This window comes from Prionailurus bengalensis, chromosome C1 (assembly GCF_016509475.1).
Source record: "Prionailurus bengalensis isolate Pbe53 chromosome C1, Fcat_Pben_1.1_paternal_pri, whole genome shotgun sequence".
Classification (NCBI taxonomy): Eukaryota; Metazoa; Chordata; class Mammalia; order Carnivora; family Felidae; genus Prionailurus; species Prionailurus bengalensis.
Window position 1 is genome coordinate 102,664,070 of NC_057345.1, and position 27,431 is coordinate 102,691,500.

The 27,431-nt window shown below is 49.8% G+C and overlaps 1 protein-coding gene across 1 annotated transcript in view; it reads right to left on the reverse strand.

The window, feature by feature from the left end:
- Positions 1 to 10,934: 10,934 nt before the first annotated feature.
- ZNF697 (zinc finger protein 697) overlaps positions 10,935 to 27,431 on the reverse strand; it is a 30,129-nt gene continuing 13,632 nt past the window's right edge. Inside the window, exons 2-3 of the mRNA XM_043575973.1 lie at positions 17,059 to 17,339; positions 10,935 to 15,678 (exon numbers count right to left, since the gene is read on the reverse strand). Coding sequence (XP_043431908.1) covers positions 14,252 to 15,678; positions 17,059 to 17,302 — 1,671 coding nt within the window. The 5' untranslated portion in view covers positions 17,303 to 17,339 and the 3' untranslated portion in view covers positions 10,935 to 14,251. The remainder of the gene's footprint in view (positions 15,679 to 17,058; positions 17,340 to 27,431) is intronic.

The following is a 27,431-nucleotide window of genomic DNA, read 5'->3' on the forward strand; positions in this document are numbered from 1 at the left end:
AAAGCCCCCCTCCCCACAGCAGGGGGGGCCTCAGCTAGGCCTCGAAGGCTAGATGGGACTTGGGTAGGAGAGTGAGGTGGTCCAGGCAGGGGAGGAGCCTGAGCAGTGGTGCTAAGGAAGGACAGTGAAGTGTGGAGGTGGGGTGGGGAGGAGGGTGAAGGGGAGTGAGGAGGCTGGCCTGCCAGGTGGAGAAGGGTTTACCCCAGGGAGATTAGATGGCTTAGGGCGTCAGATGTGACAGTGAACTTGATAAGGCTGGCCTCAGGGTAGAGGTGGAGCGAGCAGGTGGGTGAATGGCCTGGTGGAAGGCCAGCAGACATGTGGCAGGGGGCCTGAAGAGGTGAGATGGGGTGAGCTGGACAGGAAGGCCACCTCAACCAGCTGCTTTAGAAATGTAGACATTCTCGGGGCGCCTGGGTGGCTCAGTCAGTTGAGCATCCAACTTCGGCTCAGGTGACGATCCTGCGTTGCGTGAGTTCAAGCACCACGTCAGCACAGAGCCTGGAGCCTGCTTCGGATTCTGTGTCTCTCTCTCTCTCTGCCCCTCCCCTGCTCATGCTCTCCCTGTCTCTCTCTCAAAAATAAAAAAGCATTAAAAAAAATTTTAGAAACGTAGACATTCTGTGTTTCACCCCAAGTACAAAGTTCTCAATTACTTTATTAACAAGCAGACTAAGAACAATAACAAAAACTGACCTCACAGTTTCTCCTCTCATTAGTATAAGTCAAATATCCAAGGAAGATCTGGAGACTGGGGCGAGGGCAGGGCAGCTCTGGATTAAGACAGGGCTCCCCATCCCAGACATGCTGACTGCTCCAGGCAGGCCGGCCCACCCAGAAATGGACAAAGCTATTAGAGGGGGTCTTCGAAAAGACATGCCTGCCAGGGCGCCTGGGGGGCTCAGTCGGTTAAGTGTCTGACTCTTGATTTCAGCTCCGGTCACAATCTCACGGTTCGTGGGGTAGAGCCCCACATCGGGCTCTGTGCTGACAGCGAGGAGCCTGCTTGAGATTCTCTCTCTCCCTCTGTCTCTGGCCCTCCCTCTACGCTCTCACTCTTGCTCTCTCTCAAAATAAATTTTGAGGTCCCCTGGATGGGGCTCAGTCGGTTGAGCCTCCAGCTCTTGGTTTCCGGTTCAGGTCGTGATCTCACAGTTCATGGGATCTGGTCCCGCGTCGGGCTCTGCTCTGAGAGCACAGAGCCTGCCTGAGATTTTGTCTCTCCCTCTCTCTCTGCCCCTCCCCTGCCCTTGGAATGTGGGCTCTTCTCGCCTTCCCTGCTCCCAGAGGCTGCTCCAAGGACACGGCCTTGAGATAATGATGTGGTGTTGAGAACACCTGCACAGCATACATGACTGAACCCAGCGATGGCCTCTTTATCTGTTCCTCTGAGGGTAGGAACCAGATCCAGATTATACCCGGGAAGCTCCTGTGAGGATTGTGAGGCAAGTCTGTATCACATGTCTTGTGAATATCTGTGCTTTTTTTTCCCCAAAGATATTTCAGCGCGTTCAGTTACAAGGTGCTGGCCCAGAACCTCTTGGGGGGTCTATGTAATTATGATATTGCTTTATTACCTTATTAAAATCTAAAAGAAATCTGAATTTCAACACACATCCAGCCCCTAGGATTTTGGGCAAAAGCTCGTGGACTGCTAGCCAGAAGAATCAGGTGCCAGGGATTGCTTTACACGTTTTATATAATAACCCTCAAACAACACTCAAAAGCAGGCGCTCTTGCTACCCTAATTTTACACAGGAGGAAATGGAAGCAGAGAGGTACGCAATTTGCTCGAGGTCATCCAGCTCGCTAGTGGTTCAGTTCCAGTGATAATAATAAAAAAAAAAAAAGCATTGTGACTTCCAGGAGTCCACGTGAAGACATCAGACTACATGTCTGCAGGAGCCAGCACCCGCATTGTAAGTGAAGCAGGTTGGAGCCCAGAGACCCAGGGCATGGGGGGGTGGGGTGGGGTGGGAGTGTGGTGTGCAGGAGGCCACGCTCTGCTTCCGGGAGGCAGCAGCTGATTCGGGCCTGGGATGTACTCCAAGTTCCCAGATCTGACTCTTCGAGGAAAGCAAACCTTCCCAATCGTTATATGAAATCTCTTGATTTCTAAATATTGGCACCTAATTCTAAATTTTGAAAACAGTGTGCAGACCAGCTCCGGGAATGTGTGGGCTAGTGCCGAAACCGTACGCGTAATATTTTAGTTCTCAAAAAGCGGGCAGCGAGGCGTTAGAGGCAATCTGTTCCTTCTTGGTGATGGGTCCTGGGTGGGCATTACAGCATATTCTGTACTTTTCTGTATGTTTGATACTTAGTTGTGATTCTTCGACTAAATGAATTGTGATTGTTAAAAAAGAATGAGAACTAATGAAATGCATCTGCGGGCTAGACCCACAACTAAGGCTCCCAGTGTCCCATCTCTGTTCCCAGGCTGGTGGGGGCAATAAAGCATGAGACACGGTAGGTACCGTATGCGGTGAAATGTACAAAGGCCATCAGAAAGGTAATGTGCCTCGGGAGGATCCCATCTGGGCAGGGGACTCAATAAAGCACTTGCACTGGGCTGAATACTGAAAGATGGTAGGATTCTAAGGGGCAGAAATGGAGAGCCTGTATGCCAGGCAGAGGGAGTCTGCCGAGACACAGAGGTGGGAAAGGGGAGTCATTTTCAGGCAACGATGAGACCAGTGTGGACAGACCAGAGAGGACAGGTGCAGGGGAGAATGGAAGACGCACCTGGAATGACATAATGGGAAAAGACCAGGGTGACCTTGATTCACCTCTAGGGGAAACTCTGCCTCCTTCCTCCTTTCCCCTCAGAGCACGAATTCTGTTCCCCTTCTAAAGACCATTTGACATTTAGCTACTTTACGTGTAATATGCCTCACCTTCTGTGGAAAATTACACTCTTTCAGGGCAAAGACCATGTCTTCATGTCCCCACTAGCAATGAATATTGACAGGCGAAAGAACTTGGAGATTTTTCAATGTGCAGCCAGTGAGGATTCTTGTTCAGCTGTCCCTGGAAGAGGACTTGGGCACCAGTGTGCAGGATGGACTGGAAGAAATTAAGAGGATACCTCAAGGGGTGCCTGGGTGGCTCAGTCAGTTAAGCGTCCGACTTCGGCTCAGGTCATGATCTCACGGTTTGTGGGTTCAAGCCCCACATTGGGATCTGTGCTGACAGCTTGGAGCCTGAAGCCTGCTTCGGATTCTGTGTCTCCCTCTCAACTCTGCTCCTCCCCCACTCACTCTCTGTCTCTGTCTCTGTCTCTGTCTCTCTCAAAAATAAATAAACATTAAAAAAAAATTTTTTTTAAAGAGGATACCTCAAGAATCTAGGCAAGAAATAAAGGTCTGATTTCTGCAGGATTAACAAAAATGGAATGCAGGGGGCAACTGAGGCCAGCCTGAGGCAGAGCAGACACTACTTTAAGAAATACCTGAGTAGGGTCACAGCACTCCTATGCACCCACTCTCTCCAGCCAGAAACCTGGATGTCCTTCCCCCACTCTCCCTCCAGCCTATCAATCAGTCCTACCAACCTCACCTCCAGAGTGCCTCCTGACAGTGTCCTCTCCCTGTCCAGTAACACAGCCTAGTTTGGGCCCTCGTTGTCTCTTGCTTGGCCGCCCTGCCTCAGAGAGTCACCGATGAAATCCACTCTCTTAGTCATTGTCCATCCAACATAGACTCTGACCATGTGGCTCCTTTCCTGAAAACCATTCAGTGGAACCCCTTAGGATAACCCTGAGTGTCTTAGAGTAACAGCTAAGGCCCTTCAAGATCTAGCCCCTGCCCACCTCTCCAGATGCAACGGTCACCAGTTCCTGCCCTCTCTCTAGATGGTCCAGCTTTATGTGCCAACGACAGGCCAAGACTTCCCGCATATGTTGTGCTTTTACATACTCCTGTGCTAAAGCTGTGTCCCTTCTGCTTACACCTTGCCCGTCGCTCCTGCCAGCACATCTTTCTCAAGTCCTTGTTCACTTACCCAAAGCTTCCATTGTATCATCTCTGCATCCTGTGCATAGGTAATCGCATGGTAATTATTTCTATGTTCTGCCTCACTCACTACACTGTCATGTCCTTGAGGGCAGCCACTCACCATTTCATCTCTGTGTCCCTAGAGCCAAGACCTGTGCCTGACACAAAGCAGGCACATAGATGGACCGCGGGCTGACGGATGGATGGATGGGTGGGTGGTTAGATGGATAGAGGGATGGGTAGATAGACAGACAGACAAAACACAAACAAACTGAATTGCTGAGATGGGGAGGGAAGGGAGTCAGGGAAGGGGAAAGATTTCAAACCTCAAGAAATCAACAAACCTGAAGAAGCTGGGTCATCGTGAGAACCAGGAAGAGGGCAAGCAACATTGGGAGTGTGGGGGAGAGAGAGGAATCCATTTGTGTGGTACGAGGAGTGAGTGGTTGAAAGAAACGTTGAGAGGGAATGTCACCTACGAAGGCAGAACGTAACTGGGAAGGTTTTTATGGGGACTGGAAGTTAGATGTACAATCTGAAACAGCGTGATGCCCAGGGAGTTTTTAGACTACAAAAATAAGGGGACGCCTGGGGTGGCTTAGTCAGTTGAGTGTCCGACTCTTGATTTCAGCTCAGGTCATGATCTCACAGTACGTGAGAATGAGCCCTGAGTCAGGCTCTGCACTGAGCTTGGAGCCTACTTAAAATTCTCTCTCTCTCTCTCTCTCTCTCTCTCTCTCTCTCTCTCCCCCTCTCTCTGCCCCTCCCCCAAGTGCACACTCTGTCTCAAATAAAAATAAATAAATAAAATCTAAAAATACAAAAACAAAAACTAGGATATTCTATTTTAAAAAACTAACTTCAGAAGAAAATCTCATCAGAAAAGAAGGAAGAGGGAGGAGGAGGGGGAGGAGGGGGAGGGAGAGGAGAGGGAGGAGGAGGGGGAAGAGGAGGGAGAGGAAGGGATAGGAAAAGGAGGAAGGAAAAGGGGGGAGGAGGAGAAGGGGGGAAGAGGAGGAGGGGAAGGAGGGGGAGGAGGGGGAGGAGGAGGAGGGGAAAATCTCCCATTCCTTAAATGATTACTTTAAGTGGTCACTGGCAGTGCTCCTGAAAGTACCCAGGGACTCTGAAGAAGTTTGGAGGGAATCCCCCTCCATTCACCTGGGACGGATCCCACACAAAGGTAAAGAGCAGGGAACAGAGTTGGTGTTTCAAGGCAAGAGAGAGGCTCATTATGATGCAGCGGAGGGGGAGGGGAAGACTAACAAAAAGTGGATTGGCCACTGTCCCGGAGGGCAGGGGACCCTGGGGTCAGTTGCAAACTCTGGAACAGTCACCAGTCTGTTCTAGAAACCTGAAGCTCCCCACTAATTAAAACTGCAGTCTTTCCTCGAGAAACAGAACCTGAGCAGGCAGAGTCAGCCCATCTTCCAAAATAGGGGCTGGTGATAGGGGGCGGGCACAGTGGGCACACGATCTAAACTCCTGGCACCAGCTGGAGCCTGTAAAGCCACTGGCTCAATTATGAGCAGTGCGCTTCATGAGCACGCGGCTTGTAAGGTCACAAGGGCCCTGTGCTTGGCTTACCGCTCTACCCTGGGGGCCCCCCACATCTGATTTTGCACCTAGCCTTGGGATTTAAGCAGCCAATCCTGATAATGAGAATTTCTTTCATCAGTAGGCAAAACAACCCCCTCCTAATCACAGGTAAACCTGGAAGGCTCCCTGACCCCTCCTGGAGAGATCAAAGTGTTGGTGGGGTTCAAACTACAGAGCTCAACTAGGCCCTAGAGACTCCGGCATTTAGCTATGGTTGCCTTCTCTTCCTCACTTCACAAATGAGAACACCGAGGCCTGAGAAGTAAAGTGATTTTCCCGGGGTCGCCGACAAATCAGTAGCAGAGCTGGGCTAGAGTGTAGGTCTCCATTCTGCCCCTCAAGAACACACGAGGATCCCCATGGTGAAGAAAAGAGGAAGGTTTATAGCAGGGGCACCTGGGGCCAGGCAACATACAGAGTTTGAGAAGCACAGCACATGGGCTGGGGGGGGGGGGGGTTACTTTGTAGCCTCTGACACGTCTGAAACACCCACCTGAACATACTCTGGCCACACCACGCTGCTGCCATGGCCGCTCGTGCCTGCAGCACATTCCTGTTCCCTGGTACCCTTCCCTGGCCCAACGAACTGGTCCTCATGCTTCGGGCTTCGCCTTCCCTAGAAAGTCTCCAGCCTTCCAGGGAGAGGTAAAATGTGTCCCTCCGCTAAGGCACTTGTCACAGCCAGGTGGTTGCTTATTAACTTGCCCATCTCCCTAACTAGACTGTGGACTCCGGAAGGCTCCGTGAGGACCCTGCTTGGACAACCCACGCCTGGCCCAGAGCAAGCATTCGGTCAACATTTACGGAGTAGAGGAAGGAAGAAAGCCAGTGTTCTTAAAGAAAGAGACTCTGGACCAGAAGAAATGGGATTTTAGGGAGTGGAGGGAAGGTTGTCCTAGTAGGCGTTCCTCTAAGCAAGACAAAGCTGGACTCCATACCCACCTGTCCTGGTGACCTGCTATCGACTGCCAGGGTTGGCCTGTGAGCGCCGTGCTCAGAATGGGTAGGAGAGATACCGCCTCCTGGAGGCCAAGAAGGCACAGAGCCAGGAGGCCGCCCTACCAACATATTTGCTAAAGAAAAAGAAACAGGGATAAGAGAGAACATTTGGAAAGGGGGCAGAGGGCAGGGTTACCCAGCACACCGAGCCTTCTGCCCGGAGCCTTCTGCAGAGCTGATACAGCCCAGCACGGCTTGTGGAATGCTGGTCTTACACAGAGACAGCAGGTGCTTCATAGGACAGGAACAAAAGTTGCCGGGGCAAAGTGGGGGGGGGGGGGGGGGTGGGCGGTGCTGGGGGAGGAGGAAGAGGAGGGAAAAAGAGAAGACAGTATTTTCTCTCTTCAGAAGCTTCTATCTCCAGGGGCGCCTGGGTGGCTCAGTCGGTTGAGCGTCTGATCTCAGTTCAGGTCATGATCTCACAGTTTGTGAGTTTGAGCCTGCATCAGGCTCTGCGCTGACAACTCAGAGCCTGGAGCCTGCTTCGGATTCTGTGTCTCCTTCTCTTTCTGCCCCTCCCCTGCTCTCTCTCTCTCTCAAAAATAAACATTAAAAAAAAAAAAAAAAGAAGCTTCCATTTCTGCAAACAAGGGTGAACACCTGGGCTCTCTTTCGTTTTGGCCCTTTTCAGAATTAGGCAACTCTCTTTACTTCTCTCGGTCTGTTTCTTTAGCTGCAAAATGAAGGTCGTGGCCCATTTCTCACGTCCATCCCAGTGATATTGGGCAATCGTAAGTGGCTTCCAGCACCACCATACTTCTGCAGCCAACCTTCACCAGAACACAGTCGTCCAGCTGTACATTTACTTGGGCAAAGCCAAAGGTGAGAGTGGCTCCCTGGCCCTGCCCCAGCCCTATTGGCATCTGGTTCCTCATCTGCACAGGACACACTCCCCTTCCCGATGTAGACGACCAAGGCCCAACCGAGCAGGAGCCCACCGGAGAGTCCCCTCCCTCCTGAGCCACAGAAGCTAACATGGACTGAGACAAGCTCCCACGCCATTCTTGTGTTGAGCTTTGGATGTTTCCCAAGCAGGGTTCAAGCTTTCTTACAATCACTAGACACTAGAGTGGGCAGAGTCCATAGAGATGGTGTCTCTTGAAGAGGAAACTGGCCCAGAAAAGCCCAAGCCTTCCTCAAGACCACAGCTGGCGAACGCCAGAGCTCCGTCCTTTGCCCGTCCCTCAAAGGGATGATAGACCGGTTCCTCCTCTCTTCCTCTGTCCTCAGGAAAGGAGTGAAGGCCATGGCCTCCCATCCCCTCATCCCTCTGCCTCTGGAGCTGGAAATCGGAGAGGAGACAGGCCAGTGGTCAACTCCATGACCCCTCCTACGCCCACTGACATTAATCGAGAGCAGTAGAGCTACTTCAGAGGAAGCCTGGAGGTGGTCCTTGTGTATCAAAATTCTGGCTTTCCTCACCACTTTCTAACACCAGACTTGACAAAAGAAGTGTCTAGCCAGGTCCCTTGGCAGCCCCTTGCTTCATTAGCCTCTCCAAGATCACACTGCCTCTTTCTCCCACCCACCAAAGCCAGATAAAGTGGATCACTGCCTGCTCTGCAGCGGCAGTGACCCTGGCACAAGTCCTTGGCAGAGTCCGTTTCACCCTGAGCCTTTGCTGGAGGTACCACCTTACCCAGGCATCATACCTGAAGCCATACTCCACATTATGGAGTTCTTCCTTCCCCCACAAGGGGCCAAATCCCAAGTCACACTTACAGTTTGCAAAATAATTCTCCACCAGGAAGCTGGTTTGATGTTAGGCAGTGAACAAAACCAGCCTTCTCCTTCACCGTTCTGGAGGGTTACAACACGTGAGCTTCTCTCTTTCATACCTATACCCCCAGCATCAAGCGCTACTCCAGCACAAGGGCACTCAGCAGGCTTATGGACTGAGCTTCTCAGGGTCTCTGCTCTTAATGAGCCACAGCCTTGGGGCACCAGGGAAGCCACCCATCCATAGGAAATGTGTATAATACGGACATTATGGGAACGTCTCTGCGGAAGAACCACTCCAGCCCTCGTGGGTCAGGGAAGGCATCTCAGGGGAGCATCTTCTGTGAATAAATGACTACCCTAGTTTCCAGCAACTGGTGAAGTCTGGAACCGTTCAGCCCTTTCGCTGGGCATGACACCCCTTCAAATATCTGCACGGGAAGGCCAGCTGGAGCCCTGCCAATAAACGGATACACTTCTTAAATCTTTCCTAAGCACAGGGAAGCTTGGTACATGAAACACCTTGCAACCCAGCTCTTTGGTTTCCAGAGCTGAGCATCTGCAGCTGCTGCAATGCAGGTGGATACAGACAAGTCTGTGAACAGTCGCCTGGACCCCAGTGGGGCGGTTGGAAATTGAAAACCGCTGGAGTGTGCTTCGCATGAGCAGAGCTGACCTTGAAAGCACAGGCGGCCAGCAGGGGACTGTAATCTGCAGACACTTGAGGCTCCAACCAGGAAAAAGAAGAGCCCAGCACTAGTCTGTTCAAGCTGGAGACTCGATGGGTGAGCTCCTCCCCTTTCTCTCCAGGAGCAAAATTCAGAAAACGGCTGGATTGCCAAGGGCAGCTCAGAAAAGGAGTAATGAATGGAATTTTGCTTTGTTAAGTGAGCTGAGGCGGAATGAAGGTCGGAAAGAAGGGAAGGCAGGCAGTCTATGACAGGCAAAGACAAAGGAAGGCCAGCAGCTGCCTGTGATGCCTATCTGGCACTACCTGATGAAGGGTGAATGTGGGCACTCCCCTGGCCCTTACTTATTATCTATTTGGGGAAGGTGCATGTGAAAGGCAGGCCTAGCAGGAATGACAGGCAGCAAAGCCAGCAGCATCTGACAATGCCCTATGCCTCTATACCCCCTTGGCAGAGGAGAGATGGGAGGCTTACCAGTTTTACTTACTGTAACCGCCAAGAAAGAAAGGAGATGCCTAAATGGTCCTACAGATTGCTCAATCCTGGTTGCACATTAAAGTTGTCTAGGGAGCCTTTATAAAATTACAGGTCCTTGGACTTTACTCCAGACCAATCAATCAATCAATCAATCTCCGGACCAGTTTTTTTGGTGGTTTTTGTTTGTTTGTTTGTTTGTTTGTTTGTTTTTGTGGGCGGGGGGGGGAAGGGGGAGGAGGTTGTTTGTTTTTAAAGCTCTCCAGGTAATTCTACTGTGTAGTTAAGGTTAAATTCAGAAAATCCTGATCTTAAACTAATTAAGCCTAAAGAATTCCAAATTGACCGGATAACATTTTCTCCACCTGGACCTCAGACTGAACCCTGCTCTAACAGCAAGTTCAGGCTGAGCATCCTTTCGTGGCATAGCCCAGAAGGCCAGGTTCACTGCTATGTCCCCACAGAGCACCAGACAAATACTTCAAATACCCGTTCCTAGGAACCAGGAGCTAGACTGGTTGCTTCAAGCCAGAACAGTCAGGCCTAGGGAGGAATGTTGCAATCTCAGAAGGGAGAGCCCCCTCCACAACTAGGACCCAGCGTTCACTGGACCTGTCAGGCAAAGGACCGGCAGACACACAAGGAGGTAGTTGTGATCATTACAAGAAAGTAAGGTATTTTTCACGCTTCCTCTTTTCTAGTTCTTGCGAATCCCTTTCTTACAAACAGCTGTCTCATTGTTTCCATGAGGTTGGGCAGAAACCAGCTAAAAAAGATTTTAAGTAGGAGTCCAGTCTAGCTGATAAGTTCCATTCTGAATTATCAGTAGCCATTAAGTTACATTTCTGAGAGCTGAGGGAAAGAAAATACTTTCTTAGGTGATTCAGGAATATATTCTTTTAATAGATTAGAGGTGAGACCTAAGGCTGCTTCCCCTCCCCACCCCGACTTTCCCCTGCCCGCTGCCTAAATGCCCCAGATTGGTTCATACAAGGAATGAACACACAAATCTTTGGATATCGATACCAGTGGCATTGCATTAACATCCTCCCAACACCCCAAAGTCCCATTAGTACAGAAGTGCCCCGCTGAATTATTGGTTAAAATGGGCAGAGTATTTAGACGTCAGCCAGTTCCAGGATGATCTAGGATCCACCTGAACATTCTAATAACACAGGAGTCAGCAAAGTTTGTTTGTAAAGATCCAGAGAGTAAATATTTTAGGACTGTGGGCCACGCAGCCTCTGTGACAAAGACTCAACCTTGCTGTTGTAGAGCAAAAGCAGCCACAGACAATCTGTAATCAAGGTTGTATGGATATGACTGTCACCCAAAAATTTTTACTTGCAAAAAGAGGCAGCCTAGGTTTGGTAGTTTGCTGACCCCTGTTCTACCAACATAGTTTCCATATACTGATCTGAGTGACATTCAATGGATGACAAAGAAGAAAAGAATGACATGGGGAAAGACTGATATGGATTTAATGACAAATACTCCATATTGGTGGCTGAACACCAGAATGCTGTCCAAGGAACCATCATTAAATAAAACAACCTGAAAATAAGGCAGTTCTCACATATACAAGCACACACACAAAAACTGTTATTTTCAGGATCATTAAATTATTCACTATTTTAACAAACAGCTGTAAAATAACATTACAGTGAAGGAAAATGTGCACAAACTTCAGAAACACAGTTCAGATTGTCTATGAACACAGGTTCTTAATCTGTACTTTTCACATATGTACAAGGCTCTTGATCCTGAAGAGACCACACGGCTCAAGGGGTTAACTTTTCATCTTCTCTTTCCAACTCAGAACTCAAGATTTCGTCAAGCCATTTAACCTATTTAAACTGCTCCTGGCTTCGCCAAGTAAAGAGCAGCCTGTACTTGACCAAACTCCCCACAGGAAACAAATGATACACTTGCCTCCGCCATCATTAATGTGTTGATGGAAGGAATCTTCAAAGTAACACTTTTAAGGGTGAACCACAGTTAACAAGCGCTGGCTGAAGAAAAACAATTCTCAAACTAAATACGAGAAACAATCTCCTGACTGCGTTTCCAGTCACCTAATGCAGCTCTGTTCCCTGAAGAATTTAAGAGTGGAATCACATTTTAAATGCACCATGAGAGTGGGGGTGTTGGTGGCTGGACTGTTTTCTTCTGCTAAGGGATTTGCTCACAAAAGGGATACAGAAGGAGTAGCTGACTCTCTTATCCATGGTACCCAAGAGAGGTCGATGAAATCCAAAGATTTCCACTGCCACTAAGTTATTTTATATTAGCTTCAGTCTCCTTTCCCTGTTGACCTCTTTCTTGAAAGCCATCCATACATAACCTAGCTAATATAGATGACTGTGCAGTGGCAGCAAAACACCAAATAACCCATAAAGTGGAGAATCAATCCCCGAATAATCAAAAGTTAGATGAGATTTCATAGGCACGAACTTGAGAGAACTTAAAACGGCTGGAAGAGGTAGATGTACATGAAAACAAAAACAAAAACAAAAACCACACACCCAAAGGAATGAGATTACCTACAAATTGGCTATATTCTTTTCAGAGGAGTCCTACACACTTAGTATTCAGAGTAAAGAGTCAGAATAAATAATGCACATTTACTTTGCTCATAGTGCTGTCGAGTACTAAAAGAAAATAAAGAATTAGTGTCTTCCAAAATTATCTATCTTTTGAAAATCTGTATTATTTGCATTTGTAAGTGACAATAAACTGATTAAGAGGGCAAGATCGACAGGCATTACATTAAGCCCAGAAGTCTCAAGACTTTTTTAAGAAAGTGTCATAAGGACAGAAACATGCTTTCCTACAGTACCCAAAGAGGTTCTTGGCTAAAACACAACTGATCAAGTATAAAATACCAGCATCCACAGAAACTTTGCTAAAACCATAAAAACAATCTTGCAATTTTTCTTCTTCTCCTTCAAGTGTGTCCAACAGCTTGTGAAGATGCTTCCATGAAAGGTACAGGACAACTCACGATCACTGGTGAGGAAAACAACACTGCTTTCCACAACTCTAACTTCTAGAGGCTAAACCAGGGGTGGGATTTTCAGCACAGGTAACCGAAATCTGTTCAACAGTCATCTAACTACAGCCCTACTAGAAATACAACAAACCTAAGACACCCTAATTGTGTGACAAAGACCAGCTTTGTCAACAAGGACATCTTTGGCCCTTCTAGACTAGCCTTAAGTTTTCCATAAAGCAGAAAAATTTTCAGTGTCTTTATTACATAAATCATGATAGGTTGTCTTCTAGCAGCTGAGCTGGAGAGCACAAAAGGTCAGGCCGTACCTATCCCCACGGTCATCAGCCTCTCTTCAGAACAGCCTGCTGTACTCTTGTCCCCAGGCCTTCCCTACGATCATAATACTGATCTACCTCACAAAGATGTGAGAAACAACTAACAATCATTAAAAAGCATAAAGCACTTTACAAATATAAAAGTGCTGTTTTGGCATTCATATAACAACCAGAAAACATTCATTGCTTGTGCTATTTGGCAATGTTGCATTTACACCTCTCCCTGCTTGTGCCCTCCTGGTGTAAAGCCTTAAGCTTTCTACTGTGCCTCCCTGTGTAACAAAAAGAAATTTCTACTCAGACCAAAAGCCCATATCAAAATGGATAGAGGTGGCTGTTCTATTCCCTCCTCCATTACTACCAAGGTGGGAGGGGTGCACTGGATACAGAGTGAAGGCAAATGAGACAAAGAAGCCTTGCACCCCAACATGTGACCATTTGCTTTCCCGGATTTCTCACGTAAGGCTAGCAGAACTCTGAGCTGGTTGACTTCTGTAGCAGGTCACTGGTCTGAAACAAGCATCATGTTGACCTGGGAAAGGAAAAGTCACACACAGCCAGGACTGTTTCATTTTCCTGCACTTAGAATCTCACAAGTGAGACCTCAAATACCCGGCTTGGCACACACCGGACTTCCACATGGACCACCTTGACCTAGCATGGAGCTAGATTATTTTAAAGGAAGTAATAAAGAGCCAGGGGCAGGACCAAGCTTACCCAGGTCATCTTAAAACCAGTTACGAACGCATTTCTAAACCTCAGTGTTGCGTTTGAAAACAGAGTGTGTAGCTTTCCTGCCCAGTTTCCCCTGGATGCCTCAAAATAGCAGCTAACTGTGGCTCAGAGAAAAGAAGGGAAGAATATATAAAATATCCTCCCCCATAGGATCGACAAGGTTTCGTCTACTTTTCATGGGACTACAGCTGTTGGGGGGGCAGGGTTCCAACACTGACTTAACGCCCGGTGAGACCAGGATAGAATTATTCATACCTTCCTTTTATTTTATCCCATAATCCTCACTCTAACCACGCCCTCTCCCGATTTTCACAGGCCATCACCACCCTACCTACCCTATTGCCTGCCATCCTGTTCACTCCCCCACCCCGCCCCCTCTTCTTCAAGGTCCTCAAAGCGCCTGCTCCCCCCCACCCCGCCCCGGTGCTCTTCACCCCCTACTGCGTGCACCTGAAGAAGTCTTCGCGCTCAAGCACATCTCCCCCAGGCGTGCCCTCCTGGGGGAGGAGGCAGGCAAAATATAACACCCCCAAACAACGCTTAGTCAACCCTCCCCTTCAAGACTCCCTAAACCAAAAGACTCCCCCGTCACTCTCCGATTGCCCCTCCCGCCCCTTCCCATTTCTTTCTACATGGCCTATCCCCAGAACATCTATTCCCCTGCATGCTCCCCCCACCCCATCCCCAGGGCAGCCTCCCTGCGGCCCAGCCCTAACACAGGTGCAGCTTCTGGTGTTGCGCGAGGTGCGTTTTGTAGCGGAAGCCCTTGCCGCAGCCGGCACACTTGTGCGGCTTGTTGCCGGTGTGGATGCGGCGGTGGCGGATCAGGTGCGAGCTCTGGATGAAGCTCTTGCCGCACTCGATGCACGTGTAGGGCTTCTCGCCCGTGTGCGTGCGCTGGTGCTGCGTGAGCGTCGAGAAGTCGCTGAATCGCTTCTCGCACTGGCCGCAGCGGAAGGGCTTCTCGCCCGTGTGCACGCGCAGGTGGTTCACCAGGTGCGAGTTGCGCCCGAAGCCCTTCCCGCACTCGCGGCACACGTAGGGCCGCTCGCCCGAGTGCGTGCGCTTGTGCGTGAAGAGGTGCGAGCTGACGCTGAAGGTCTCGCCGCATTCGGAGCACATGTAGGGCTTCTCGCCCGTGTGCACGCGCTGGTGCTTCACCAGGTCCGAGCGCCAGCTGAAGCGCTTGCCGCACTCGCCGCAGCCGTGCGGCTTCTCGCCCGTGTGGATGCGCTGGTGGTTGGCCAGGTGCGAGCGGCGCACGAAGCCCTTGCCGCACTCGCCGCAGGCGAAGGGCCGCAGCGCCGCCGCCCCCGCGCCGCTGGCCGCCGCGTGCGCGCGCCGGTGGCTCAGCAGGTGCGAGCTGAGGCTGAAGGCCTCGCCGCACTCGGGGCAGGGGTAGGGCTTCTCGCCCGTGTGCAGGCGCCGGTGCTTGAGCAGGTCGGCGCGCCAGCTGAAGCTCTTGCCGCAGTCGGCGCACAGGTTGGGCCGCTCGCCCGTGTGCAGGCGCAGGTGATTGGTCAGGTAGGTGTTGCGGCTGAAGCCCTTGCCGCACTCCCCGCAGCGGAAGGGCTTCTCGCGCGGGGGCCGGGCCAGCGCGGGCCCCGCCCCAAAGCCCCCCGCCACGCCCACACCCACGCCCACGCCCACCATCCCCACTACCGCGCCGCACTCGCCCGCGAAGCCGAAGGGCTCCAGGCTGGCGGCGGCGGCGGCCTCGGCCAGGCGGTGGATGCGCTGGTGCTGCAGGAAGGCGGCGCCGGGGCTGAAGCTCTCCCCGCAGTCGGGGCAGATGGTGGGCGCGTCCATGATGCTGGCCATCAGGCTGTCGAGCTCCCCGAGGTCCATGGCCATGGGATGGTGGAGCCGGCGGAAGCGGCGGTGGGCAGGCTTGTCGCTCCGGTGCCGACTCCCCAGGGAGAGGTGCCGCCGCCAGGGAAGCATGGGAGGGGGCGGCTGCTCCTCCTCGTCTAGCGGGTTCTCCCCAGCGCTCTCCTCCTCCTCCTCCTCTTCCCGGGGGCTGCGGGAAATGCTGTCCGACTCAGACAGTCCCGGGAACATCGCCATCTCAGCTACACCAGATGGGTAATCTTCTTCCTCGCGGAGAGCAGCCCCTTCTTCCTCACTCAGCAGCCCCTCTGCAACAGAAAAGGTGGCAGTGGGGGGTGACCATACTTGGCACTCAAAGGTAAACCTAGAGGAGGCCAGCCTCTTAGAGTGTGGGCCACGGAGTGATCCCCTTCCCCAGGTACTCTCAAGCCTGTCTCTCCAGGGCCCCCACGATTCCAGCCTCTTTCCCACCTGGTACCTCCTGGGGAAGGCCTACCTGAGAGTGGACTCTGAAACCTGGGAAAGGCTCACTCACCTGTTCCCTTGGGGGGCCAGTTCTCCCAGCAGCTGTCTCTGGGCCCAGGCCCCACCCACGGTACACATCTGAAGGCCTGACAGTCGGCTTGAAATGGTCAAGTCTGAGCAGGTGGGGCTCTGTGGGATCTAGGGACAGATTGGCTCACTCTAGCAGCTCCCAATGCGTTTCCAGGCCCTGGCCTCCAAAGACAAGACCAGTCCAGCCAACCACAAGAAAAGACCACCTGTCCTAACCAGGTAATGGGCTGATTTTTATAATTTGTTGGGGTGGAACACCAACCAACCCCAACTTAAGGGCTTTACTATGTAGGCCGGGCAGGGGGAGTGAGCGCAGGGCCTAGAGCTTAGAGACTGACTCAAAACGTACACCTGTCCGTCTCTGGTGGCCATCTCTAAGCAGAGGGCACTCCGGAAGCTTACTAGGATATGAAAAGACCACGTGCTTGTGCACACTGCAGGGGAGGGCAGCAGGAAGTCCAGGATGTGTCACAGGGGAAGGAATGTAACTCCACAGTCTTGGCCATAAGGTATTTGAGTTCACTTCTGTCCCCCAGGCACGCACAGGGCAGTATGAAGCAACGAATGCCCAAAGGTGGAACCAAGGGGGTGGATGGAGGGCCAGCACTTACTCTTTCCAGGTCAGGAGTAGCAAGGGACTTAGCAGAGGCCTTGAGCCCTCTGGGCATTATCCACATGCACCTGGGTAGTCACTTACCACTGAGTTTACTTATCTGCAAACAAAGATGATGACTGTAACTGTAAACACCTGCATGCTTTGTTTGCTCAGTGCTGTGCTAAGTTTTTATGCACAACTCATCTGAACTCTCCCAACACCCTGATGAGGTAGGTTCTGATCCTAGCTGTGTTCCCTCTCGTGTGGTTCCAGGTGTTCATTTATAGCAGTGTTCTGCATACTGTAAAATGCCGCGTCAGTGAGTTACCCTCTTCACCCGTGTTAACCAGTTACATCCCACCTCAGGCTGGACTCAAGAAGAGGCTGTTCCTCAGGCTTTCAGTGGCACCGAATCTGTTTAATGGTGTCCACTAAAGGACTCTCCCGCAACGAATGCCACCCCTGGTTCTAACTCTAGAGGAGCTAGAAATGATGGTGAGTGGGACAACTTCCAAGGAAATGCCAGCTTCGTCCTCACCTGGGCAGATGTCAGACACCAGTTCCCTCTCCTCTGGGTCCCTTCCTAGAGCTGCGTCCTGTGGGTTGGAGCCCATCTTTGGCTCTGGGTGGTCTTGTCTCTTGAGTGCATCCTGTGGATTAGAGCCCATTCCCGTTTCTTCTGGGTCCCGTTCCCTGTCTTCAGAGTTCTCAAAATCAGAGCCCATCCCCTCGTCTTCTGAGTCCTGGGCTTCACACACACCCTGTTTATCTTCTTGTTCCATCCGGGAAGAACAGGACAAGGGACGGGACCAGGGACCCCTGTTCCAGACAAAACACAGATAAAGGTCACGTCAGTCTGGCCTCCTGCCCTCACCATATCTGGCTTGGATTTCCATGAAAATCAGTGGCACAGTCCAAGAAAACGTGTAGAGTTCCATGCCCCAGATGGCAAATCTCTGCTCCGCCTCTCATTTTAAGACGCACAGAACTGAGTGCAAAAGAGGCTGGTCTGGGTGGCGTAGGAACAGTGGCACTCTGAGGCTAACATGCCGACTCCCGCTGGATACAGGTTAATCTGCTTCCATATCTGAAGTAGATTATTCTATCAACATGGCTTTTTAGCCTTCATGGTGGCTGCACCCAGTTTTCAGCTGAGAAAACAAAGCTCAAAAAGAAGGCCCTGTTAGCCTTAGACTAACTTCTAAGCAGGAAAACCTCATTAAACCAATGAGGACCTACCGCTCTCCTACGAGCAGTGAGTCAAGATAATTCAAGCTGTAGCAGGTCAGCTAGGGGTGGAGGCAGATGCAGGGACCCTCTATATCAGAAGCCATCTCTATAGCCTCATTACATCTTTTGCCTTATATAATATACTTTAATTGTAGAAAGCCCTTAACAGGAACATGACCCTCACATAGTTGGTAACCCCTCCACAGAACAGGCCAACATGTGAACTGCAGGAAGAAAATGACATCGGATTCCTAAACCTTTTGTTAGACATCAGGTTTAAAGGCCCCTTGCCAAGACTGAGCAGTTGAGCCAAAACTAATGGGCTCCTGCCATCCATCACTCCTACAGCTCAGCTCAAGGCAGCAAAGATCTTAAACTGAGACTCTGAAGTGTCCAGCTCTTTCCATGCCTCAGCAGCATCTGAACTAGCAAGAGGCTCTTTCCTTGGCTGGGAGCTTTTCCTGCCTCTATTGAGAGGACTTCCCCAAGGCAACCCTGGTTCTTGTAGGCTCTTGCCAGCCTTACTCCAAGGCCCAAGGCAAGTCAGTTCACCTGTCTTAGTGTCTTAGTGTCCTCATCAGTGCAAGGAGGACAATGCTACTTAGCCTTTCTCCCAGGGAGGATGTCCAAAGGAAACATTAACAAAAGTGCTTTGGAAAACACTGTAGAGAGGAATTGATAACTCTTGAGTTTTTTACAAATTGATCCTCACGGGAATATACCTGTCATTTCTATTTTTAATATGAAATACACAGATTATTTCTCTTGAAGTCCTGATGCCGTTTCCAGCATACCTCAGACACAGGGGCACCACCATAATTTTGGCAGATTCGCTGCCCTAAGTAGCAAATTCTATCCTTTCTCAAAGGTGAGGATATACTCCCTAGATTAGAGTGAAAACTCATGCCTGTCCCTTAAACATCATAAGAAAATGGCTTTGTCTGAGGATGTTCAGTCAGCAGTGTCCAGGAATGTTGCTGAGCTCCTTTAGAATATATACAGTTCAAAATGCAGGTTCTGGGACGCCTGGGTGGCTCAGTTGAGCATCTGACTCTTGATTTCAGCCCCCAGGGTTATGGGATCGAGCCCCACATCAGGCTCCCTGCTGAGCTGAAGTTTAGCATTTCACCTCTAAACCCTTTTAAAAAGGACACAAGACCTTCTGAGTACCTCAGAGCAAACACAGAATGAGAGTACTTTCTGATTTGTGATTTCTCAGGAACCAAGAGATAATTCATACCAGAGATACTAAGCAAAGAAACATAGTTTGTATAGATTTAAGCGGGAGAAAGGAAAAGAGGCAGAGGCTGAGTTCCCCAGATGGAGCTGGAATATAGAAGTTCACAGCTGCCACACTCAGAATGAAGAAAGTTCTGAGCTCCTGAAGGGAACATGCCCAGATCCTCATTTGCACCAGGACAGGGAAGATTAGGTATGCTCTAAAAAGGGTGGGAAGCTCCTGGCACCTAGAGCAACACCACTCATGGTGCAACATCTACTCAGATTTATTTGCAAGTGCATGAATGTTAGAGCAGACCTGGAAATCTGCATGGATTCAGTTCCATTCATGCCCTCACATCATGGGGTCCCAGGCAGCCATCAAATAACAGAGAAGGCTATTTAGAAGTAAGGAAAAGCAGTCATGATATATTGTTAGGTGAAAACTAGCTGCTCTTTTAAAAAAACTCATTTTTTATTAGTATATGCATACTAGGATATGTATATCTACACACACATATACAGGTTCAGAGGGGAAAACCAGACCATTATTTATTGAGCTGCTAATCAGCCATCTCTTGGCCACTTGTAAGGGTTGTGCATCATTTAATCTTAACCCAATGATGAAGGGTATGATCTTCAACTCCGGAGACAAAGATACAGGCACAGAAACTGTGACTAGCTCAAGGTCATATAAGTCATCAGGGGCACCACAGAGATTTGAGCCCCTCAGTAGAGAATTCCAGGGCCCATCTTCTTAGCCAGAAGCCTAGTGTGTCACTTGGGGTCACTCTTCCTTTTTGTGAACATCTGTATTTTGTACAATAAAGATACATTTTTTTTTATCAGCAAAAAAGCCAACTTTGTCTCTAATGTGACAAAATACATTAAAGGAAAGACTACAGTTATTTTAAAAACCACAAAAAGACAAGGACAGAAGTTGTGTCTGTCTCCATCTAGAGAGGACTTCATCTTTAGACCCGTTATCTAAACACTGCAGTATAACTGAAGTGTCCGTCAATAGTGCTGTAAGCACTTTTTGTTCCAACTCCTTTCCCATTCATTCTCAAAATAAAAGCTAGCAACATGTTTTCTTGGGTAAGGCCAAGGGGTGGATAACGAATGGGTAGCAGGGCCCCGTGACAGATGTGCGGCTAGACTGCCCGAGGTTCAAATCCTCTCCTCTCCACTACTCTGCTAGTGCAAGTTACTTAACCTTGCTCATCCTCAGATTCTGCACCCGTAAGAACAAGCATGGTACCGCCTGGCCTGTTAGATTTGTTCCTTATATCCTATAAGATTTGTAAAAGCCGTAGGCATAGAGACGTAATAAATGGTATAGTCTTACAAGCAGAGCTTCCTTTGGCCTGGCAACTAAAGGCTCTATTAATGAACAGCCCACCCTATGGACACGACCACCAGGGAGGGGCCAGCTGCTTGGGGGAGCAGGGGTGAGGGAAGCAGATTCAGTTCCATATTGGTTTGGGGATGTTAAGAAGGGATCCTGTATTCAGAATGTATAAGCAAGCTGAATGAGGTGCATGGCTCAGTAAACCCTGACTTCCACTGTGTGTAAGGGACAGCCTCCTCCCAGGCAGAAGAGTTAGAAGTTTAAGGGTAGGGTGGGGGGGGGGGGGGGAACCAAACAGGCAATGGTGGGAGCAGTCAGGCAGACAAGATTAATTCTGCATCTATTTCTAATCATTGCACTAGCAGCAATGGGGAAGAGCCCAGGTTTTTGGCCAGCACAGCCACTGTGCTGTGTGACTTTAAGTATCTGCCCCCTCTGGAGCCAGGCTGGGTCTGAATGTACCTGAGTCCTCTTCTGGCTTGCCATACGGTACACGGGAGAGTTAATCCAACGAGGCACCCCTGTCAGCTTCGTTAGACATTTTCAGCTGCAGCCTGTTTCCTCACCTAGCACAGCAAGCGGTTAACTCACCAAATGCCCACCCCCTCCCCCCACACCTTTCTCTTGGGTGCAGATCACTTCAGGATGGGATCAGTCAACTTGGCCAAGGCTGCTCAAATCCTAGCTTTTAGAACTTGCAATATTTTCATGTCCTCTACTCCTACCCCAGACCTCCCCACTCAAAAAAGGGGAATGTTCGTTATCCTATAAAATCACTACGAAAATGCTCACGTGCCTTCCACACAAATTCGACCCCATTTCAAAGACTGATCACATCAATTTGAGGATAATGCTACAGAGTAGAAGTAAATGGGATAAAGGATGTTGGGAAGGAAGGAAAGGAGGGAAAGGGGGGAAAGGAGGGAAAGAGCTGGGGGAAGAGGAAGTGAGGCCAGTAGCACAGACAGAAATTAGAATTTACCCGGAGTTTACTGGCACATTTTCCCAGAGGCCCCCTCTGGGGCTCTATGCAAACCTAGCCCTCTCCAAAAGCAAGAGGCCCACCACTTCACAGAGTTGAGGGAACTTCCCGGGAGCAGGGGGTGGGGGCGCAGACAAGCACACCCCTCTCCCTCACCTTCCTGAAAGATCAAGCACTGGCTGTCTTTCTCCAGGGCATCTGGCACGGATGGCACAGGGTCATGCCACCGCTGGCCAGGGCAGGTGGGGTGGAGCGGAGTGAGGTGCTCCCAGGCACCTGCGGTGAGACGTCTCCTGCTGGGCGATGCAGCTCATTTGACTCCAATAATCCCATGATCCCGTGAGGCAGACATGGAGGGTCACCCACCCTGTTCTATGCGTCAAGAATGCCGAGGCTCAGCAGATGAGCTCCAGGTGACGTAGCTCCTAGGTGGAGTAACGACTCGGACTGGCCCCCTGCCTTGGGGGGGGCCCCAATGGGGGGGGGGAGGAGTGCTGGCAGGTGCTGAGCCCTGAGCCCCAGGAACCTGGGGGAGTGCGCGCGGCCCCCCAGGGGCCCTGGGCAGGCGGAGGGGGCTGGCCTGCGCACAGACCTCCCCCTCCCAGGTCCAGTGGGCGGGGGAGTCATGTGCCACGGCCATTGCCAGGTGGCCAGGAGCCAGGGCAGCGGGACTGTCATGTCAGGGGAAGGAAGCGGCTGGGCGGAGGGCCAGGAGCGGCTCCCACTCCGCCTCCTCCAGGCTGCAGCGCCTTTCCTGTCCCCCAGTCCTCTAGAGGGTGCCTTCCTTACCTCCCTGCGGGCTGGCCGGCCTCCCCGCCTCCCCCGCGGCAGTCCGAGGCCTCCAGCCTTCACTTCCCACGCCCCCTGCACACCACTCGCTCCCTGGGGAGGGTTTCCATAGCAGAGGCAGGGCCAAGACACCCCGACGACGGGGGGGGGAGAATGCTGGAAAAACAATCTGAAGTCTGCGGTCCAAAAGGCTGAACTCATGACTATAACTGGGGTCTAACCAGGGATTCCAGGGGGTTAATCATTTGTCAGTCCTCAGCACCAACTGAGTAAACAGTCAACTAGCACCAGCCTCTCAGGGGATATGGCCAGCAGGGTCCTGCTGCCTTGCGGGAGAGCCTGCGGTCAGCAAGAAGGCAAGGGCAAAGAAATCCACCCCACCACATTTGCACAGATGCCTCCGGTGATGCGGGACAAGGTGTCCGTATCCAAAGGGTGCAGCTGACTTCCCCAGTTACACACCCAGACTGTCCAACCCAAAACGCCAACCCTCCTGAGTGGCAGGCTGCCACATGAGGTGAACATTCATTTCCCACAGAAAGCCAGAAGATGACTGCAGCTAAGTACTGTCCAGACAGGAGAAGCTAAAATAATACGGTTTCCTCCTTGTGGTTACTGCTTTTTTTTTTTTTTTTTTAACCTGGAGGGGGAAGCCCGGGTTGAAAAAAAGAGAAAGGCTTACACCAAGGCCACAGAGAAATCAATTCACAACCCCAGTGGTCAGAGCTAGTCTGAGACGCCTTCCAATCTCTTTAGTCAAGAATAGCATGAATGTCCTCGGGGTCAGGCATTTCCTGTCTGTTGGTTGTGCTGGGGCCCCTCAGTTTGGCCAGAGGGGCCTCAGCTTGTCACAGCTGTCAAGCCTTCACCAACACCCTACTCCTGCTGCAAAAAATAAGGATGACTGCAATTCAGAGACAGATCCTAAGCGCCCTCAAAATTAGACCATCCGCCATCAGACGAGAAGTCGCAAAAGCTAGATTCTCAGGCAGGCATTTACTCGTCCATGGTTTACGTTTAACCGATTCGAATGTCCTACCTGATGCACAGAGTATCCCCTCTGTTCATATTTTTCCTCCACTCTGCTTGGCATTGTACCACGACCACTACCTGGTACACAGCCTCAGCCTCTTTTCTTATCTTGCACTTGGTAAGTCCTCAGAACTGTCTTCGGATACCTCGTCAACAGCTGGCTCAAATGCTCCACACCTGTATTTCATGGAATCCTAGAGCTGGAAACCCCTTAGCTCAAACTCCTTTACAGACAGGAAAGTGAGGCTCAGACAGGGAAACAGACGAGGTCAAAAATCGAAAGTTTGCTAGAAGGGTTATGGCCAGGAGAATCTCAATTTTTTCTGATGGCCTCTCCAATGACCTTCCCATCTCTTTAATAGAAAACACCACTTCAAATACAGCCAGCCAGATAAACCCAGGGCATATACTTACTTGTCCTCCTCCCACTCCGCCACCCCCACCACACCATTTGTCAGCATTCTCCAGAGAAACAAAACCAACAGGATGTGTATATAGAAAGAGAGTTACTATAAGGGATTGACCCATTTTGGAGACTAGTAAGTCCAAAATCTACAGGGTGGGTCAGCACACTGGAGATCCAGAAAAGATGATGCTACAGTTCCAGTCCAAAGGCACGTCTGCTGGAGAAGTCCTCCTTAGGGAAATCTGTTCAGGCCTTCAGCTGATTGGATGAGGCCCATCCATATTATGGAGGGCAATCTGCTTTACTCAAAATCTACCCATTTAAAGGTATAAGCCTTTAGGTTTGTTTGGTTTTTTTTTTAATGTTTATTTTATTTTTGATAGAGAGGTAGAGAGAGTGAGCAGGGGAGGGGCATAGAGAGAATGAGGCACAGAATCTGCAGCAGGTTCCAGGCTCTGAGCTGTCAGCACAGAGCCCGACATGGGGCTTGAACTCACAAACTGTGAGATCATGACCTGAGCCGAAATCAGATGCCTAACTAACTGAGCCACCCAGGCGCTTGAAATCTACCAATTTAAATGTTAATCTCATCCCAAAATTCTGTCACAGAAACACTCAGAATGTTAGATCAAGTATCTGTGTACCTATTGGTTCAGCCAAGTTGATGCATAAAATTAATCGTAACACACGACAGCTTTAAAAAAAAAAAGTCCACAATAATCCCATTGTAAGTCAAAATTCACCCATTAAAAACATGTTCTTTTTTATAAAAAATCATTCCTATATTCCTATATGCAGATAGTTGAACAGGGTCTCTGGGTGTAGGCACCATACAGGACAGCAGGGAAGAATCAACATTAATCTTAACCGAAAAGCTACACAGACACACACATATGTTTACAGGCACACACTCCCACTGCAGAGAGAGACACAATTTAATAATCTGTTTCGCTGAAGGACGAGGGAGAAAGCAGACTTAGAAGGCACGGTGGGCGAATGTGGGCTGTGGAAATTGTTAACAAACAGCTTTGTTCTGGAGAGCTGATGCTAGAATCCTGGTTAAGGTTACCAGATGGGGCCAGGTGACTCCAGGAAGTCTCCCCCCCCCCCCCCCCCCCCCCCCCCCGCCGCAGATGATTCTGTGATCCTATTTCCACTGGAATGAACAGTCCTCAAGAGAATGCAGACAGCGAGAGAGGAGCACTGGGACCAAGGGGTTTGATGTATACATTCAATCACCCCGGTTTCCCACTTACAGATTCAACAGGAAAAACTGCTCTCCCCATTCTCTGCCCAAAATAACTGTTTGGCGTTGCCGATGAAGACGGGCTGGCGTGTTCCAGCCCCATTCGTTTCAGCAGTGGGCAAGTGACACCACTGCATACAATTTGCCAAGGCGTCTTCCAACAGAGAAAGCAAGAAGAAAAATGTAGAGACATCTCCTGATGCTTCAATTTTCCTGCCTAATTAAACTGCAAACTCTAGAGCTGCACGGTCTTCAGCACAGAGTGAGATGTTACATAGGCTGAAAAACATGTTTTTAAAAATCACATACTTGCATGACTCCTATTTCCTTAAAAATAACATTATCAGTGGCGCCTGGGTGGCTCAGTCAGTTGGGCATCCGACTTCGGCTCAGGTCATGATCTCGCGGTTCGTGAGTTCCAGCCCCGCATCAGACTCTGTGCTGACAGCTCGAAGCCTGGAGCCTGCTTGGGATTCTGTGTCTCCCTCTCTCTCTGCCCCTCCCCCACTTGCGCTCTGTTCTCTTTCTCTCAAAAACAAATAATATTAAAAAAATAAGAATAACATTATCAGCAAAGCCCAGATCATAGGAACTATGGGAGACATATGATCCAGCTTCTTTACCAACAATGACAAAAATAGCAAGAATGATACACAAGAAGGAAACCTCCAAGTCAAAAGACTTGAGATGTCTCAACCAACACCAGTGTTCAGACCTTACTTGAATCCCAAGTCAACTAAGGTACAGAAACAAATTATAACACAACTGGGAACTCATGAATGCTGATTAGATATTTGATAGCAAGAAACTTACTCTCTTTTTTTGTTGTTTTTTTTTTTAAGGTGCTGGTATTGGGAATAAATTTACAAAGAGCTCTTACAGCTTTAATATATTCATACTGGAGTATTTACAGGTGAAATGGTATGTCTGGAATTTGCTTCACTTGAAATGTCCAGGATACAGGGGAGTGGGCAGAGATGCAGAAAAAATAAGACGCCCTTTCAGTGATCACAGCTGACTGCTGAAGCAGAGCGGTCTATGTGGTTTTATCACACCGCTCTGCTTACTTTGTGTCTGCCAGGAAAGCTACTAATAAAAAGTTGTAAAATGGAAAACATACGTTTTGTTTCTGAAATTTAAGGCTGATTATATTCATTCAAACGCTGAACCGACTGTAATAAAAAAATCAGTGACTTCCACAAACGGATTAGCCTGCTTTTACGAAGTATGCCAAATCAGGACTGATTACGATGCTCAATATTGAATAGAGCCCCTGAGAATTGGGGAGACAGGCAGTAGGGGAGAGACGAAAGGAACTTAACTTTGATATTTTGAGCTTTTTTTTTTCTTCTTATGATAGAATAGCTGTTCTATACAAAATAGCATCAGAAAACTGTTTCCACTTTCATCACCTTTTATATTTCCAAGGAACTCAAAAAACAATCTTGCCATAGCTGGTGCTTATTGTTAGTCCAGCCACTTTACACCCAAGACCAAGGGGAGACAAACCTGACAGGGGACACGGTCCTGACAACTCGGCCAGAGGAATGCTTTATCCCCGGAAAAGCCAAAATGACAAAATGACACGAGCATCCAACAGACTGAGTACATTGGTAACTGGTCGTCCCCAGAACGATCTTCTGAGGGGATGAAAAAGGTCAGGGTGTGTGTCGGTGAAAAGGAAGCTAATACACTCGTGACGTATGAAAATGTGATCTCCAGGAGATGAACTCTGGCAGGGACAGAATTACTTTACTAGCTCAAGCTGAGAACTGTTACATTTAGAAAGTGTCCTTCTCGGAGAAATGCCATGCAAATTTACTCACACTGTATCACAAAGAGAGCAGCTAGACGGTATTACGTTCCCACTTCAGGCTGGAAACCAAAAGCTCACAGACATTGTCCGTTTTAGCGAAGGGGACACAGAACTGGTCACAGGACACAGCTGTCATCCAGGAAGTGGTGCATTTGTCTCAACAAGGAGACTGTAGCATCCAAGCTCATTCACTGCTTCAATACCACAGTCCCCAAGCCAGTCGTGAGGCTCAGGGTTTCCTAATGTCCCCTTTACCTTCGGCCCCTAGCATTTCCTGGAGAGAACAGCATCCTATACAAGCTTGGAAGCAGAATAATGGTATTTTTCTTGGGCGTGGGTTCTTAGCCTGAGAGCCTTCGGAGTCCATGACCTCCCTGCAGTCTTATGTGAATGTGTCTGTAGAAACTTTCTTCTGCTGAGAAGGCCCATGGCTTTCCCTTGGACTCTGAAAGAATTTATGGCAAACAAAACCAAACCCTGTTATCAACCACTACTACGGAGGACCCATGATACATTGCCTATCACAGTGTTTCAGAAGTCCACAGTGGTCTGGGGGAAGAGGTGTAAGAGCCCGCTGCACCCCCACACGCCATGGGATGTTTTGGTGGGTTGGTGGAGAAGAGAAGGTGCTGACAGCAGATCCCAAATCAGGCGGCAGCACAGACACAAACGTCAGCTGAAGACAGAGCAGAACGAGGCACCTGGCAAGACGGGAATCTGCTGGTCTCGTCCAGCACCATTTTACAGAAGCATGAGCCTTGGGACTCAGAAAGGTTCAGTGAATTACCCATGAGTTAAGGGCAGACACGAGCTTCAATCACTGACATCGCAACTTTTGTTC